The sequence below is a fragment of the Chionomys nivalis genome, chromosome 19, assembly GCF_950005125.1.
Source record: "Chionomys nivalis chromosome 19, mChiNiv1.1, whole genome shotgun sequence".
NCBI lineage: Eukaryota > Metazoa > Chordata > Mammalia > Rodentia > Cricetidae > Chionomys > Chionomys nivalis.
Window position 1 is genome coordinate 58,924,639 of NC_080104.1, and position 18,344 is coordinate 58,942,982.

The 18,344-nt window shown below is 52.3% G+C and overlaps 1 protein-coding gene across 3 annotated transcripts in view; it reads left to right on the plus strand.

Moving 5' to 3' along the window:
- The window catches only part of Cpne5 (copine 5), an 83,580-nt gene that overhangs the window by 41,037 nt on the left and 24,199 nt on the right, over positions 1-18,344 (plus strand). For 2 of the 3 annotated variants that reach the window (XM_057751193.1, XM_057751196.1), the window contains exons 8-11: positions 380-430; positions 685-748; positions 11,936-12,039; positions 16,416-16,520. In XM_057751193.1, coding sequence (XP_057607176.1) covers positions 380-430; positions 685-748; positions 11,936-12,039; positions 16,416-16,520 — 324 coding nt within the window. The remainder of the gene's footprint in view (positions 1-379; positions 431-684; positions 749-11,935; positions 12,040-16,415; positions 16,521-18,344) is intronic. The other variant, XM_057751195.1, reaches the window with a different exon arrangement.

The window sequence follows — 18,344 nt, forward strand, 5'->3', positions numbered from 1 at the left end:
CAAACCTTAGAGTGGCGTGGGCTAGTCCTTGGGGGCATGCCCCCCACTTCCGCCGAAGGAGGAACAGGTAGGTGGAACACCCTCAGAAGATCCCCTCTCCGGCTCACCTTCCTGGAGGGGCTTCTCCGCTGTGGATGGTCCCTTGTCCTTCATGGCCCCTCACTAAGTGGGGTGTCTTTTGGCCCCAGAAGACCCCAGTCCCAGGAATTCAAATGGAGGTAGCTGCAGGCGAGAGCCATGGAGAGGACCCCTCCCCAAGACCCTAACCCACCCTCAGCTGCTCCTCCCTAGTGAAGCAGACTGGCTCAGAGCTGGAACACCAGGGGACCCTGGGTAGCTGGATACAGGGTAGCTAGCCCACAAGGTCTTTTGCCCACAGAAGTGGTCTTTGGATGGAAAGCTTCAGAACCACTGGTCCGGAAGCTTCCGGGTGAGTCCGGGTGCTGTTGCCATTCTTAGACCTCCCTGGTGGGCCTTGGGAGCAGGGGGCGGGCCATCAGGCTGAGCGCCTGACCCAGCACACAATGCTCTCGGCCACACTACCCAGGCTCTTCTGGGGATGTTCTCAGGGGTGTTGGGGGCAGATGCCTAGATGGCACGGGGCGGGCATGGGAGCGGCTGACCCAGGAATGTCGGGTTGGTCTGTCCCTGTCTGGCTTGTCATTTTTGTCTTTCCTCCCTCAGTGGTGTCCCAGGGAAGAAGTGTGGCTCCATCATCCTATCTGCAGAGGAGCTGAGCAACTGTAGGGTGAGTAGCAGGGGTTCCTCTCCATGATCCAGGATTACCCATCCCTGGAGGGAGCCGGGGTAGACAGGGCTCCTTGTGACCTGGCTGGCATGAGACTGTGACGCCGGAGCTAGAAGATTCCAGCCTTGTAGTTGACCAGAGTGAGACCCAAGGCACGAGGGACCAGCTGCGCCACAGAGCCAGGCTCCTGGGTCCAATCACATACACGCCCCTCAGCCCAGACTGCCCCAGCCCCGCCGATGACCAAAGCCGTTCAGCCTTGCGCACTTGGCATTCAGTTGTCACTGTTCTCTTTGCCTCTGGCACAGGATGTCACTCTCTGCTCCACAGAGGGAGAAGATGTCTGAGTGTGTGGGTGTAAGTGTGAGTGTGTGTGCGTGGGCGGACGTGAGTGTGGGTAGGTCTGAATAGGAATCCGGGTGGGTGTGGCTGTCGGGAAGCCAGGAGTCTGCAATCCTGGCAGCCTTTGGTTTTGACTCTTCTGGAGGAGTGTGGAGTAGTGGCCCATGGGGTGGCTCGGCACCAAGAAAGGGGTCAGGACTCTGATAGCTGACGACAAAGGGAAAATGTAAGGATGCTGACTGCTGTCAAGGGATGAGTCTCGTTTCTGCATGGGGGAAGGACCCCAGTGAGAGTCTCATTTCACCGGAACTCCAGCTTCTCTCTGAGACAAGAGGGAGCACACCTGGACTCTACTCCAGATCAACTGACTGTAAGATGGGGCTCTACCCACGGGCCACCCAAACCAGGCATCCCTGAGGCCAGTGAGGGGTTGGGAGGGAGAGAGGCCTGAGTATCTGGGGACAGAGCTCCCGGGGACTGTAGGAAGGAGGAGAAACAAGACTTCCTGACCCGCCTGGATCAGAGCTGCCATCCGCCAGCATCCACCATGTGAAAAACCACGACAGAACAACCTTAATCCTTTTAGGGTAACAATAGCAGAACACAATAAGAATCAGCCACGTGGGGCTGGAGAGATGGCTCAGAGGTTAAGAGCATTGCCTGCTCTTCCAAAAGTCCTGAGTTCAATTCCCAGCAACCACTGGTGTCCTCTTCTGGCATGTGGGTATACATGGAGGCAGAAAGTTGTATACATAATAAATAAATAAATATTAAAAAAAAAAAAGAATCAGCCAGGTGTGGTGTCGCACACCTTTAATCCCAGGGGCAGGCGGATCTCTGTGAGTTTCCATAACAAGTTCCAGAACAGCCAGGGATACATAGAGGGACCCCATCTTAAAAAACAAGCAAAAAGGAATCGACGTGGGGAACTGGAGAGGTGGCATAGTGGTTTAGAACACTGGCTGTTCTTACAGAAGACCACCCTCTTCTAGCTTCTGGAGGATCAGGCATGCACATGTGTACAGACATAAATGCAACACGCTTATATAACACACACACACGTAAAGGAATCAGCATAGGTTTGGGGGTCTCAGCTGTCAGAGTGCTTGCCTACTTAGTAAGTGTGAAGCCCTGGGTTTCATCTACTATACCAAATAAGCCAAACATGGAGGTGCAGGCCTGTAATACCAGCACACAGGAGCTAGGAGCAGGAGGATGAGAAGTTCAAGGTCATCCTCAGCTATATAGTGAGTTCAAGGCCAGCCAGAGCTACAGGAGACTGTTCCATTAGAGAGAGTGTGTTAATGTTAAACAACATTTCCCAAAAAGGAATATTTTGGGGGAGAAGGGTGGCTTTGTAAATCTCCTTAATGTCTAGGGTCCTAGAAGATACCAGAAGGGGCTGAGGTATGTCTCAGCTTCAGAGTGCTTGCCCTAAAGGAAGAAAGAAGGCCAAGTATCCCTTCCTCGAATGGGCGGGGCGGGGGCGACAACTGGATGCTCACTTCTGTGTAGGTAGTGTGCTATTTCTCATGGCCTGTTTAATGATTCTAGACCACACTAATGGTTCATAGATGTAGACTTGTGTATGTCTTCTTGTGTAGTATGAGGTTTCTGACATTTGGTGGTTGAGGAGACTGAAGCCCCGTGAGATGAGGTCCAGGACCACACAGTCACCCAAGAGATGAGGTTTGGACCCAGGCAGCCTGCTCTAGAGCTCCAGTCTTCAATGAGCAGGATGTGGAGTCACAACCTTGTCCCTAGGACTTCTGTGTGGAGAGGTGGTCAGAGGAATGCTGGCACAGCTGCTTTCCTTTCCTGGTGGTGGCCCTCCCTGTCTGTTTAGCTGGATAGTGGAGGCCCGGATGCTGGGAATCGGGCTCGCCCACACACCGGGAAACAGGCTCACCCAGCATCTGCACCCTGGGCAGGGCTGCTGTGGTTGGTGTGCACTGAGGATCTGATAAGAGGAAGTCCAGCAGAGTCTTTAGTGATGATGGACACTGTGTCAAAGGAGGGCCTACTTGCACGAACCAGGCATGTTTTTCTGTTTCTGAGTGCAAGAGCCTCAAGGTTCCCCTGCTGTGGGGCAGTTGGGTTAACTGTTGAGGATGAAGGTGATGAGGATGGTGACTGCCATCCTCATAGATAGACAGACAGACAGACAGACAGACAGATAGTTAGATATCTCATATATATATCCATCCATCCATCCATCCATCCTCAGGAGAGGCTGTATGGGAATCACTTTATGGTCCAAATTCAGTTTCCCCTGAGCTCTTAGCCCAGCAATGACCTCCTCCTTGGTGTTTAAATAGCGTCAGTTGGGGCACTTTGGACAAGCTCAGTGGGCTGGTGCTGTTACTCGGTTTCCCAGCGGCTTGTGAACATCTTCCTTTGCCACTTTAGGACCCCCCCCCACTCCCCCTCTCTTCCTCTTCTTTCCTTCCCTGCTCCTCCCCCCTCTTTCATCCTTGGACACAGAAGTTTTCTTGCTGGAGGCTGTGCCCGCGCTGGGGAGGTTTAGGGGCTCCCTTCCTGCAGAGGCTGTGGGCTCCCGTTTCTCCTGGCATATCTTTGGCTGAATTCTCTCTTTCCCTAGAATCCTTGCAAGGAAAAGACACTAATTCTCAGCATCTGGCTGAATTAAAATAATTACATGTGAGCAGCTTTGCAACTCCGGCTTTCGGTGGGAGGATCAAAGGGAGAGGGTGGGGTGCGGGTCTGCAAGGCGCGGGGCTTCCTGCCTTCAGCCTGGAGACTGCGTGGGTGGTGAGGGACAGCAAAGGATCGAGTGGATGCCAGCCTGTCACAGGCTTACTTTAGTAAGTAAAAGAAAAGCCTTGCTTGTGTAGAATATTAATGCCAAGAAGGTTCTTACAATCAGATTTGATGCAAATACAGTTGGGGCCTTTATGTTGACAGGGTGAGGGCCAGCCCCCTAGACACCCACATTTCCTCATGCCCAGCAGGTGTACTGATGTATTCCTGTAAGGTCCTCAGCTCCCTGAGGCTCTTGTTCACAAACATGTCTTATGCTGGAGATTGACCCAGGACCTCACTCTGGGTGGACAAGCAATCTGCCACCGAGCTCATCACCAGCTCTCTTTCATTTAAAGAAGAAAGAAAAGAAAGGGCCAGATATGGTGGCACACGTCTTTAATCCCAGCATCTGGGAGGCAGAGTCAAGCAGATTTCTAAGTTGCAGGCCAGCCTGGTCTATATAGTGAGACCCTGTCTCAACCAGAATAGATGAGGAACAATTTCTCGATAACTTGGATAGTGGCCCTGAAGGCTCTGCGGGCTTTTAGCCGGCAGTGAAGAAGCCAGCTTTGAGCACTGGGAGTGGAATTTGGAGAGATGGGAGCCAGCTGCACCTGCAGTGGAAGGCCTGCGCCTCCTTGGCTTTTCTGGTTTGTTTGATAGCCTTGATTGGTACCCATCCTCCAGGCTCCTGATGAGGAGCAGTAAATCCAAGCTTCACACTGCAGCATCCTGGGGTCTCCCCACCCCTGAGCCACTTCTAGACTGTTCAGGAATTCATTTGTCTCAAGTCAGCAAGTCAGCGTTTCACTCACTCTGCCCGCTGCCCGCTGTTCTAATTTAGTGTGAGAAACGCCAGCCGGCAATCCCAGCCTCTCTGCCCTGGCTCTCCATCCTGTCAGACCCGCTGCCCCTTTTTTATCACACATGCTGCTGCACGACATTCTTGGTCCTGAAGGAAAATCCGTGGGCAATTTATTATGTGCCCACGTGGAAAAGCAGGTAGGCGCTAAGCTCTTGCCACCAGCTCCCCGGGAAGCAGGCAGCCTATCCAAAGGCCCTGGAGGCAGGAGAGAGAGGTGATGACCGGTCAGGCAGGCTGCAAGTGGGGATGGTGGCAAGAAGGGCTAGGTTCTTTTTCTTTTCTTTCTCCCCCCCCCCCTTTGGGGTGGGATTTCAAGACAAGGTTTCTCTGTGTAGCCCTGACTGTCTTGGAACTCTCTCTGTAGACCAGGATGGCCTCAAAGTCAGAGATCCTCCTGCCTCTGCCTCCCAAATGCTTGGATCAAAGGTGTGCTGCATCACCACGCCTAGTGAGGGGTTGGATTCTGTGAGACCTTCCAGGAGTCTAGGGGACTTGAGGGTAGTGTTTCTCCTTGCTGCAGACTTTGGAGGAGGATAGCCATGGGAGGGAAGGAGAGAGAGAAGAGAAAACCATGGGGTAAAGTGGGTGTAGGTCCCCTGACACTCAGTTGCATTCAGGCTGAAGCATAGGGAAGGCGTGTTGCCCATACTAGAACAGACATGAGCATCCTCCCTAAAACACAGTGTATAATTTCTTAGTTTGAGGAATAATTTCTCTAGTCAAATCAAAACAAAACAAAAAACAAAGGCGCTGTCTCTGATGCTTAAATATATATGTGTATGTAATATCACATTAACCGTATTAGTCCGGGGGGAGATTGCTCAGTGGTTAGAGCGCTCACTGCACAAACAATGGGACCACAGTTCACATCCTCAGATCCTGCATGGATGCTAGGTGGGCATGGCAACCCTGTCATCCCAGCCTCTGAAGGTGGATATGAACATCCCTCCCCAAGAGCAAGCAAGCTAGCAGTCGGAGCCACAGTAGCCAGTTTGGTTGGCACCTGCCTTATAGAATAAGATGGAAAGTGATCGTGGGAGGTGCCAAACATCAGCTTCTCCTCGAGCCTCTACACACTCAAGCAGGTGTGCACATGCTGCTTGCACACCTGTATCTACACACATGTGAACAAGTATACACATGCTCACATGTGGAATAGAACAAAAATACTATGCTAATTCTGTACAAGTTAGGAAGACACAGAAAAATTACCCAAAGATAATCACTGTTACTGACATTTGGATGATTTTTTTGTTGTTGTTTTGTTTTTCAAGACAGGGTTTCTCTGTATAGTCCTGGCTGTCCTGGAACTTGCTTTGTAGACCAGGCTGACCTCGAACTCACAGAGATCTGCTTGCCTCTGCCTTCCAAGTGCTAAGATTAAAGGTGTGTGCCACACAGCCAGCCAATATGGTACCTGGTATTTGGGCCACAAGCTCCTGTCTCTAGTCTTAGAAATGAGTGTTTCATAGTTTCCTCATAGGAGGGGTTGACCATCATTTATTGAATATGGTTTCTTCTGTAATACAGTGAAATAATAGTGCATTGGACATCCTATCCTTATTTGTTTGTTTTTACATGTATTTATTCATTTACTGTGTATGTGTGTTCATGCACGTGTCCATATGCCCCGGGAAACGTGGGCAGCTAGCTTCTTCCTTCCACTGTGTTGGGCCTGGGGATCACACTCAGCTTGTCAGGCTTGGCAGCAAGCGCCCTTGCCCACCGACTCATTCTACAGTCCACGCTGGCCTTGAACACCTTCTCTGTCCCACAAGGTCTCAAGCTCCCCAGCGGTGCCCCTGCTGGGATTGCACGCATGCTCCGCCCCGCCCAGCTCACTTGCTATCCTGATTGTTTCGTTTTCTTCCAAGCAGTGGATGTAGGTCAGCTTCCCAGACGCGTAGGCACAGTAAGTGTGGGAGGGAAAGTGGTCCGTGGGGACTTTCAGCTTGAAGTGGATCAAATCCACAGACACACAGCTGGCTGGGTTGTTTGGGAAGCCGACCGTTACCACAACAAAGAAAAGCCAGCTTGACCAAAGACCCCGTCACAATGTACCAACAAAGGCTCCAGCACCACCTGTATCTGAGTGGACACCAGCACAGCCCCCTAGCTGTCCCCCATCCATCTTTCTCCCTCTCTTCCCTCTCTCTCTCTTCTCCCTCCACCAACCCTCCTTGGCTCCAGGTTGAGTCACCTCCTGATGGAATGTAGTTTCAGAGTCCTAGATAGATTGGGGGGGGGGGGTATACACGTTTATACTTACAGTGCCCTTGCAGAGCCCAGAGAAGGACATCAGGTGTCCTCCTGTAGCACTGTCCACCTTGCCCCTTTGAGGCAGGATCTCTCCCTGACCCTGCAGTATTTTATTTTATTTTTTTTTTTTGTTTTCTAGACAGGGTTTCTCTGTGGTTTTGGAGCCTGTCCTGGAACTAGCTCTTATAGACCAGGCTGGTCTCGAACTCACAGAGATCCACCTGCCTTTGCCTCCCAAGTGCTGGGATTAAAGGTGTGCGCCCGGGAACCTTGCAGTATTTTTGTTAGGCTGGGCTGGCAGCCAGTAACCTCAGATCTTCCTGTCTCAGATTCCACAGCACTGCTTCCTGTCTCAGATTGCACAGCCCTGGGGTTCCAGGTGCTCGTGAGACTGTGGGATCTGAACACAGGGCCTCATAGTTGCACAGCAAGCACTCCTAGCACCAAGCCGTCTCTGCAGCCCTCTTTTCTTGTTGTTTATTTGTGTGTTAGTTTTGAGACTGCCTCACTATGTAGCCCTGGCTAGATCACAGAGATTGACCTGCCTCTGCCTCTGCGACACTATGCCTGCTTCCAGCCCTCCTCCTTTTTTAAGTAACACCATGTGTGTGTGTATGCATATGTATATGTGTGTGTACGTGTATGTTTGTGTGTATATGCATTATGTATGTGTACATGTGTATATGTATGTGTGTGCAAGTGTGTGCATGTGTGTGCTTTCTTGTATGCTTGTATGTCCATGTGCATACGGAGGTCAAAGAACAACCTTGGTTGTCATTCCTCAGGTGCTGTCCACTTGGGTTTTTAACAGGCTCTCACCAGCCTGGAGCTCACCAGTGGGCTAGGCTGGGTGACCAGTGCAGCCCCCCTCTCTGCCTGTCCAGGACTGGAATTGCAAGCTAGAGCCACTGTGCCTAACAGTTTACTGTGGGTGCTGGGATTTGAACTCAGACCTTCAGACTTGTGTAGTGAGTGCTTTACTGATTGAGCCATTGCTCTAGCATCCTGATCCCACACTTGCACACTCACACACGCATTCTAGACTCAGGGGCACACACACCTGAGTGTGTTTTTTTATCTGACTCTAGGAAATTTGGGAAATCCAACAGGTCAAAAGACAATAGATAACACCTATTGTGATGCTGTTGTCCATTAAAAACCTCTTTCAGGGTTGGCGTGTAAGGTGGTTAAGAACTCAAGAGCCATTGTTTGCCAGGTGTGTGACTCCAGGCAAGTTACATGACTTTCTGTGAACCAGTTGCTTTGTTTATAAAAATGCTCCTCATTCAACATTTTAGTGTTCTGTTTATCACGGATAGTTTTTTTCGTTGATTCTTTTTAGGGATGTTAAAACATTTATTTTGATTGTTGAGCCTTTGAGGCGCCCTTACGTTTCACTTTTGTCTCCTGACCCAGGGCGACTTGATGGGCGCCATGCCTGCTGACCTCTGACCTCCTCAGCCTTCTTCTGGGGCTGGGAGGGTTGGAGGTGCTGGAGGAAGCCTGGCCCTGCCGCTGAGAAAGGCTGCCTGCTGAATCTCTGAGGAGGCGCAATTAGCATGCGGAGATATGCAAATTGAAGCAATCCTGCTGTTTTAGAGAAACTTAATATGCTTTTTAAAAAGATAGGGTGAAAGGCAGAAATTGCAGGAAATTATATATCTTGGGAGCGGGTTTTATCTTCCTTGCCACTGATTCCCACGGGCTCCCAGGCTGGGAACAGCATCTCTTGGGCTCAGAGAGTTCCCAACTCAGCATCAAATCCCCAAAACCAACCCTCACAGGAACCCTGGGATCCAGGCTATCAGCACCGCCCTCCCTGCCTCTTCTCAGATTCAAATGGTGCCAAGAGTTCGATCCATCTGCTAACCGCATTGATGGGTATCAGGGGAGTTCAGATCATCACCCCCCTCCCCTTGCAGAGGCTGCAACGCAGGTCACAGGTCACGGATAAGGCTTGCCCAGCATGTGCCAGACCCTCAGTTCCATCCTCTTCCCAGGCCAGGACCTTGAGCATGCCTGCCCCCCAGGACTTTCCCAGTGCTCATCAGCTACCTTTGCTTTGGTGACAAGCTGGAAATCTCTCTAAGGGTCCGGTTTGTCTTCCAGGGCTCCTTTGACTGTGACGGGGTCCAGCAGTCACAGAGAGCTCTAGGCAGTCGTCCCTGCGTCTAGATTGTGTGTGTGTGTGCTGGAATCAAGATGAGCCTGCCATGGCTCACTTATCTACCATAGACAGGAAACCTGCTGTGTCACGCTGTACCCCCTGGCTGAGCTTTCCACCCAGCTGGAGTCAGTGGCTTGCCCTTGTAAGTGGATTTCACGCTTCTCTGCCTACTCCATCGAAGGTTCTAGAACATAATCAAGCTTGCCTTGGGTGTGCAGGGTCATAATTTAGAATTTCAGTTTCTCGTTTCTGGAGCTGTGCTGCGTGACTCCAGCTCTGTCCTAGCTGTGTGGCTTCCCGCAGGAGCATTACCCTCTCTGTGCTGCGTGACTCCAGCTCTGTCCTAGCTGTGTGGCTTCCCGCAGGAGCATTACCCTCTCTGTGCTTCCACCTTCTTTGTCAACCCTCTATTGTTTACACTTTATTTGTGTTGCACGTGTATGTGAATGGGCACGTGTGTGCATGGCCACATGAAGGTCAGAGGACAACTTGCAGGAATTGGTTCTTTGTTTCTACTGTGTGGGTACCTGGGACTGAACGTAGTCAGGCTTAGTGGCAGGAGCTCAGCCTCAGTAGACCCTTTTATGCGAGAGAGAGAGAGAGGGAGAGAGAGAGAGAGAGAGAGAGAGAGAGAGAGAGAGAGAGAGAGAGAGAGAGAGAGAGAGAGAGATAGCGTTTCACTATTCACTATGTATCCCTCTCTGGCTGACCTGGTCTAGAACTCTCGCTCTGTAGATTAGGCTGGCTTTGAACTCGCAGAGATCCACCAACCTCTATCCCTGTATCTCCTGACTGCTGAGCCCCGGTCTGTATAAAATAGGCAGGAGAGGGCTGGGGAGATGGCTCAGAGGTTAAGAGCATTGCCTGCTCTTCCAAAGGTCCTGAGTTCAATTCCCAGCAACCACGTGGTGGCTCACAACCATCTTTAGTGAGGTCTGGCGGCCTCTTGAGGCCTTCAGGCACACATATAGACAGAATATTGTATACATAATAAATAAATATTAAAAAAAATAGGCAGGAGACCAGCGCCCACCTCACTGGGTTAAATGAAGCATAGACATCAAGATGGCCGAGTGGAGATGCACAGTGGCTAACAGTGCTTGCCGTGCAAGCGTTGAGGACTGCAGTGTGAATTTCCAGAATCCTGGTCAGAACTGGATACTCAGTGTGAACAGCTGTCATCCCCGGGTGTGTTCCTACAGCCAGGCAGGAAGCTACAGGTCAATCCTCAGGAGCTTCAGGGCCGGCCAGCCCGGCTTGCACAGCAGTGAGCAGCAGAGATGGTCTCAGCAAGATGGAAGGCAACTAATGCCATGGTTGCCCTCTGCCTTCCACAAGCATGCGCTCTCTCTCTCTCTCTCTCTCTCTCTCTCTCACACACACACACACACGCACACACACACACACACACACCTTTAAAATAATCGATAGGCACGTTACATACAATCTTGGTTTTTGTTTGGCTGGTTGGTTGGTTTTTTGCGAAAGGGTTTCTCTGTGAAACAGTCCTGGCTGTCCTGGAACTTGCTCTGTACACCAGGCTGGCCTCAAACTCACAGAGATCCGCCTGCCTCTGCCTCCCCAGTGCTGGGATTAAAGGTGTGCGCCACCACCACCACCCAGGCAGCCTTGTTATATTGCCATTTTCATAGACAAATGACGGTTATTGACAATTTCATATACTTCCACCCAAAAGTAGGTGACACCCTGCAAATGGTAGCCGCAGTTTTTCTTGTTCTAATGCTGGCCGTGAGCCCAGGATAAACATTGTACCCCTGAGCCACACTAGGGGGTCTTCCAAAGCCTTCAAGGTTCTTCAAAAGGCAGCAAAAGCCCTTGCTCCTGGGCTCTGCTGTTGGGTTAATTCCTATGTGGACTTGGTTTAGGGTCAGCCTGAGTGTGTTCCACTCACAAGGCCCCATAGAGTCAGGACTGGGCCTCTGATTACCTAGCAGGGCCAGGCTGCCTCCTTACAGATGTCAGGGCAGTGAGGCAGGGAGCTGGTCTGGGGGTCAAAATTAGCTCTGCCTGATGAGCTTGGCAAACCTCTCCTTATCGCCCACCCCATTCCCTTCCCCACACCCCACCCATTCCCCATTATGAGCCTTTGGCCCCCGATTTATGGCTTGTCCCACCCCCCTTAGAGTGTTGGGTGGGACACTGTGTTAGTTGAAGAGGGTGCTGTAGCCTCGAGTGTCCTCTGGGAACCACACAGGTAGATGAGGGCATGGGGCATCGTGGGCAGTGCCAGGCTGTAGGTTCAGCAGGCCATGCTCAGAATGGCCTTTGGTCGCCATGGTGAGAACTGGAGGGATTACACATGGACCACTTCCTCTCCTCCATCTTCTGTGCTTCTCAATGCCACCCTGTGAACCCCAGCGAGGAGAGGCTCCGAGAGGTTATCTGCCTTCCTTGGGGTCACATAGCTCCAAAGTGGTAGAGCTGGGGTTCAAACCTAGGGCAACTTCAGATCCATCTGCTTCTCCAGTCTGCTGACCCTCTAGTTCTATGTACCTGGGACTTGTGCCACCATTCTTAAGATGCTACCCTGTCTGCTGGGCAGTGGTGACGCACACCTTTAATCCCAGCACTCAGGAGGCAGAGGCAGATGGATCTCTGTGAGCTCAAGGCCAGCCTGGTCTACAGAGCTAGTTCCAGGACAGCCAGGGCTGTTATACAGAGAAACTCTGTCCTGAAAAACAAAAACACAAAAAGATGCTACCCACCCTGACCACCCTTGCCAGTCCCTGGGATTCCTCTGCCTCACCACCCTGTCCTCCCTCCTTTCCAGGATGTCGCCACAATGCAGTTCTGTGCCAATAAGTTGGACAAGAAAGATTTCTTCGGGAAATCCGACCCCTTCTTGGTGTTCTACAGAAGCAATGAGGATGGAACGTGAGTCCCCCTGACGCCCCACCCCAAGGCACCTGTGCACTGGGCAGGGCTGGGAGTGTGTGGTCACCCCTGGGGCCCCTGTGTGTGGCATTGATGCCCTGATAAAGCCAAGGTGGGGACCTGGCATTGACACTCAGCAATGATGGGCTCTGTGTATGACTGGGGAGCGTGCAAAAACGGGGTGACAGCAGAAATGCTTCAGGCTGCACAACCCAGCCCCTGCCTCATAGATCTCAGAACACCCTCAGGGGTTCCCCGACAATATCAGACCAGGCAAAGCGGTGACTTTTCCTCACAGCCCCACTCTACCAAGCAGAACTACCTCAGAACTGTAGGGTTGAAGGACGGTACTCCCTCCTCCTCATTAAGCCAGATCTAAGGGAAACATACACAGCACACTGGCCAGTGTAGGTCAGCAGCACAGAGAAAGACCCTGGGCTGAAGATCTGAGCATTTAGGTTCTCCCCCACCAACCAGCTCTGTTGACCCAGGTTAGGCCTCCTCTCTGGGCCCGTTTTCTCCTCTACGCAATGAAGCAGGTGGATAAGGTCTCCAGGGTCTCTTTTAGGTAGCCGGTTCTGGGATTCTACAGAAGGCCGAAGTGATGAGGCCAGGAGGGTTAATTGGAGAAACTCGGCCAGGAAGAAAATGGGTCCTTGGGGTGGAGCAAGGAGCAGAGTGCTGGATGGGCCAGAGAGCCAATCTTGTGCAGACACAGAGCCCAGCACACACTGGCCCCTTGTGCTGAAATGCCAGTGTGCGCACGCGTGGTGTGTGTTTGGTGTGTGTGTGTGTGTGTGTGTTGGGGGCAGGGCAGCAGCAGGCAGGAGGTGTATTTCAGTGAAAGAGAAAACTGATTTTTGAACCTGAACTACTGAACAGGAAATTAGGTGTGATCATTTGCATGACAAAGGGCTTTGTCTCTCAGAGGACTCCCAGCAGGGTGCTTCAAACACTCCTGACTGGTCTGACTTGGCTTTAGAGGTGGGAGTGGGGAAGGGGTGGGGGGGAAGGCTTGGGTCCTCTACTCTGGTGTCCAAGCACTGTCCGCTCCCTCTGGAGAGGCTGAGCCATGGCCGGCAGGGCCCAGGTGGAGAGCAGAGGAGCATTGTGGGGAAGAGAGCAGCACTAGGAAGGCTGTGTGGGAAGGATCTGGGGTTCGTGACTGTGACTTACACGGGATCAGGTGGGAGGTGCCCAGGCTGAGCTGTGGGTGGGAGCAGGGCAGGGAGGGGGCATAGGAACCTCATGGAGACCTGTGGGGACCAAGGCTGAGGCCTTTTCCAGAGGCAGGAGGCACTGCAGGCTACTCCGACCGTCCTGGAGCGGTCCTGCTCTGTCTGTCTTTATGTTAGTGACTCTCCCCCCCCACCCCCCACCCTCGCCCTTCCAGAGCCAAACCAAGCTGCCTGCAGGGCCCTGACCTGGCATTCGTAGGTACAACCCAACAGAACCTTCTAGGATGTTCCCTGCCATAGTGTCTATGTGTGTGACTATGTCACTTTGCCTTCAGCTGTGATGGAATAGCTTGACCAAAGCTACTTAAGGAGGGCTCTGTCTTGGGTCACAGCTGGAAGGTCCATCAGGGCAGCAGGAGCTAGAGGCGCTGTATCTGCAGTCGGGAAGCGGAGTGCGCAAGTCTAGGAAATGTGTGTGTGTGTGTGTGTGTGTGTGTGTGAGCGTCTCTGTGGATGTCTGTCTACGTGTCTGTGGCTGTGCATGTGTGACTGTGTGTCTGTGTGTCATCTTTCTCTGCCTGTGTGTGTGACTGTGTCTTTCTCTGTGTGTCTGTGTCTATGTGACTATGTGTGTGTATGTGTCTGTGTATCTGTATGATCTGTGTCAGAAGATACCTTGTGCGAGTTGGCCCTCTCTTTCCACCATCCTGGTCCTAGAGATTAACTCGGGTTATTAGACAAGTGTTTTTAGCCCCTGAGCCATTTCCACAGCCCTACCCATTCTTATACTCTGCCACTAAAGGACACTCGGGAAGGCTTGCCTGGGCGATGCACAGCTGGCCCTAGAACTGGGACTCACATCTGTCTGACAGATGGATGACACTCTCCCACACCCATGCTCCATCTGCAGGGACCACTAGGCACAATGAGCATGGTACCTGCCAGGCAGGTGAAGCAGGGGAGTTGAAAAACCTATGGAGCTGATAGTGAAGATGGCAGAGTTTAAAGGAAGCAGTTGTCAGCTGGTGCCTGGGACAGAACAGAGACCACCCAGGCTCCAGGAAGGAACATGGAGGAGGGAAACTGGGCTGGGCGCTTAGAACACCTGCTGTTTGTGGTCAGGAAGGATAGAGGTCTATGTGGGAGGACCGAGGCAGCTGGGTGAATGTTCCAGGGTAGATTCCTGAAGCCCAGGGGGCCTCTGCAGTCTGGGCCCCCACCCGTCAGCTGCTCCATGTCTCTCTGTTGTCCTCTGCCACCTGCCCCAGCCCCAGGTATTGGGCCCCTCCTACCCAATGCCCGTCCCCTCCTCCAGCTCTAGGGTTAGCTACAAGGTCTCCCACGTGGATCTCACACTCCAGTGGGTGGGCGTGGAGGAGCACAGAAGAGAAATGCTCAGCCTGGTGACAGGAATGACATTTTGACTTGAAAATTGCCGAAGAAGAAACAGTGCAGGCTGTGTGGGCTCGGGAGGGGTACTGGCGCTTCCTGGTGACCTTTCTAAGCTGGAATGTCACTGGGGTGGGTGCCCAGAGAGCTTTGCCCATCCTGGAGGCAGGGCTGCTCCTGAGATAGGTGGCTAGCATGGCAAGGGGAGTGGGCAGGACACCGTGGCAGGAGCAGCAGAGACAGCCCATCCGCACGGTTAGCCACCAGGTTCTTGGATTCCAACTGGAGGTACTCAGGGGTGTCGGGTGGCCCAAGGAGAGAGGGTTTTCCTCCACTAGACTGGAAAGCCTGCTGTGGACTGGCTCTCCCAGATGCACAGTTCCTGCTTTCCTACTTAGCTCCTCCCCCGCCTTTTTTTTTTTTTGAGACAGTGTCTCTCTGTAGCCTTGGCTGGCCTCTGCCTTCCAAGTGCTGGGTCCAAAGGTGTGAGCCACCATGCCTGGAGGCTCCTTTTTACTTTATTTTTTCTCATGTTCTGTTTTAGCAGACTCTGGGGCTGCTGCAGGTAGAGCTCCATGGTTTGAAGCATCTACTACCGAACAAGCATCCTGCCCTCATCAGTTCCTTTTAAAATATGACCAGAAGCCAGAGGTAGTAAGAGAAGCACTGTCTGGAAAACCAACAACAACAACAACAAAAATATGACTTCGGGCTTGAGAGATGGCTCAGCTTTTAAGAGCACCTACTGCCTAGTACTGTTGAAGGAAGTCTGGATTTGGTTCCCAACAGCCATGTGGGTGGCTCCTAATCACCTCTAGGAGATCCAACATCCACTACATACCTCCACAGGCAATTGCAAAAGTGTGGTACATATAAACTCCCTCAGGCATATACAGAATAATTTTTATTATTTTTATTTACTTATTTATTGTTGTTGTTGTTTTTCCAGACAGCCCTTGGCTGTCCTGGAACCAGGAACTGTAGATCAGGCTGGCCTCAAACTCCCAGAGCTAGGACTGAAGGCGTGCCCCACTTTTTCTTAGTAGGTGATGGCTACACATGGTGATAATACTTGGAATCCCAGCACAGGAAAGGCAGAGGCAGAAAGATCACAAGTTCAAGTCCATTCTAAGTGATGGGAGACCCTATCACAAACAAACAAAGATGATTGGCTGTCTGGTACTGCAGCCATTGTTCCGGGCTGCATCGGGAACACCTTTTGTTCTTGTGGACCTTCAGTTTTACTGACGGATCGTGACAGAATGTTTAAGGAGAGAACTAGACCATGTCAGATGGTGACAAATGAGACAGGAAGGAGAAGCCTGGCAGGGGAGAGACCACGGGCTGTCACAGTCAGGGTTTGTGCATTCCAGACATCGTGGTTGCACAAGTTCTGGGGGTGATGTCTGGCTGGGAGTGCAAAGATGGAGCCAGGGAATGGAGAAGGTGTCCCAGGGTGGAGACCACAGGCACACACTTGCATACACCCACCCATCTAGCCCTGAGGTTCAGCTCCCGGGTTCCCAGGAAAGGAACTGCCCAGAGAGAAAGGGCTTGGTCAGAGTGGCACAGTAGGCTGGCCCTGGGACGGTAGCTAGAACTCAGGCCCCTGACGCTCCCCGGCTCCCCGCTAGATGTGCTGCTCCAGTCGGGGCCCTGCCTCCTTCAGGAACTTCTCTGCCATGCCATCTTGTGTAGCCTGGCTATGGCTGTTGAGGGTGGCTCTTCCTGTCACAAGTCAGAGAGGGCTGCGACATTGGTCATCTGAGCCTCCGGCCTGATGCCTTTCCCTCGATTCTTCTTGGCCAGGTTCACTATCTGTCACAAGACTGAGGTCATGAAGAACACCCTCAACCCTGTGTGGCAAACCTTCTCCATCCCGGTGAGGGCCCTGTGCAACGGGGACTATGACAGGTGAGATGGAGAGCATGTGGGTACCTGGGATGTCTCGTTCTCTATCTCCCTGGATGGCAGCAGAGATAAGGGATAGGGTGGGATAGAGTTAGGAAAGGCCTATCTCCAGCAACCTTGCTCTTGGCCGCTGGTCTCTGAAGTCAGGATCCCAGGGACAGTCTCGGCCAAGCTGGTGGGCATCAGTGAGGGGCGAGGGCAGGGATGACAAGATTTATGAACTGTTTCATCATATTGCATGCAGGCTGTCCTCTTCCTCATCCTCGTGCATTGGTACCAGTGCCTGAGTGAGTTCTGCCCCTGACTAAGGGAGCAGTCAGCCCGGGCAGGCTCTCACCTGACTGACTGTCCTTCCCTGGAGAATGAGCCTGGGAATCCTGCTGCCCTCCCAGGGCTCACAGGAGGCCAGCAGGAGTGATGACATGTCACAGTCAGCATCCCCAGCCCGTCTGCTCATTTACTGAGCCCCTGACACGTGCTAGGTCTAACTGTGAAGTCGGCTGGGAGCAAATGTGCCCACTTCATCCTCTACCCAGCGTCACGGAGCTTAAGTGTTGGTGGGGGAGGCAGACATTAATCCAGTAATCATACAGACAAACATGTCATTATCCACTGCAGAAGGTGCTGGAGAAAGCAGGGGGGCAGGTCGGATGGGTGCTGCAAGAGTATTGATTTTCCTGAAGTCACCTAACCACTGGCTGCAGAAGTGGGTTGTCTGCTGGCCGCTCCCACAGAAGCCCTGGGGCATCAGAAAAGACACCTTGGGGTACACTGGGACTCCGCACACGATTTCCAAGGATATGTGTATAGGGGTGGTGAGTGGATGGATGGCATCCTGGTGCCTGTTTCCCTCCAGGAACACTTTTAATATTTGTTTTTTAATTCATTTTACATTCCAATCAATGTTCTCCCTCCCCTCTTCGTGCCCCCCAGCCTACTCCCCATCCACTCCTCCCAATAGGTCAGGGCTCCCGTGGGGAGTCGACACAGTTTGGCACATTTTTTAAATTTGGGGCAGGACCAAGCTCCTCACCTCTGCATTAAGGCTGAGCATGGCATCCCACCATAGAGCATGGGTTCTAACAAGCTGCTCCTGCACCTGGGGTAGATCCAGGTTCTGGTGCTAGGGATTCCCCACACACGGAGGCCCCTCAGCTTCTGTCCAGAGTTTATGATTTTCCACGAGCTTGGTTCCGCTGTCTCTAGATTTCTCCATCACGATCTTGATCTCACTTGTTCATGTATTCCCCCTCGCTCTCTTTGACTGGATTGCCAGAGTTTGGCCTGGTGCTTGGCTGTGATCTTTGCGTCTGGTTCCATCAATTCCTGGACGAAGGCTCTAGCTTCTCTGCCCTCCAGGGACACTAACAAGAGCTTGTGTAAGGTGCTCGTCTTGTCCTCTTGCCTGGGACAGAAACATAGCGGTCTGTTCCCTAGGTCTTCAGTGTCCTCTGCCCAGCACCGAGTCCCTGACTATGTGGCATTCAAGGACAGGTACCTGTCTCTATCTTCTGGGACCTCCTGGTCTGACCATGGGAACGCAGACATACACAAGTCCCAGAGACAGCTAAGTAATCGTTGCAGAATGAACTGGGGCCCAAATGTGAATGCTGTTGTTAAACAAACCCCTGGTAGACACCTGGAATTGGGGAGGGGACGACTGGGGACGGCTGGAAGGTTGGGGGTGTGGGTACTGGGCAAGGGCCTGGAAAGGGTGGAGAGCCTGGAGAAGATGGGATGGCAGGCGGGACAGTCTCATAAACCTGCCTTCCTAGGGAGAGGCTCCCAGGCTCCAGCTGTATCAGAGACATACAGGGAGGGGCAGCA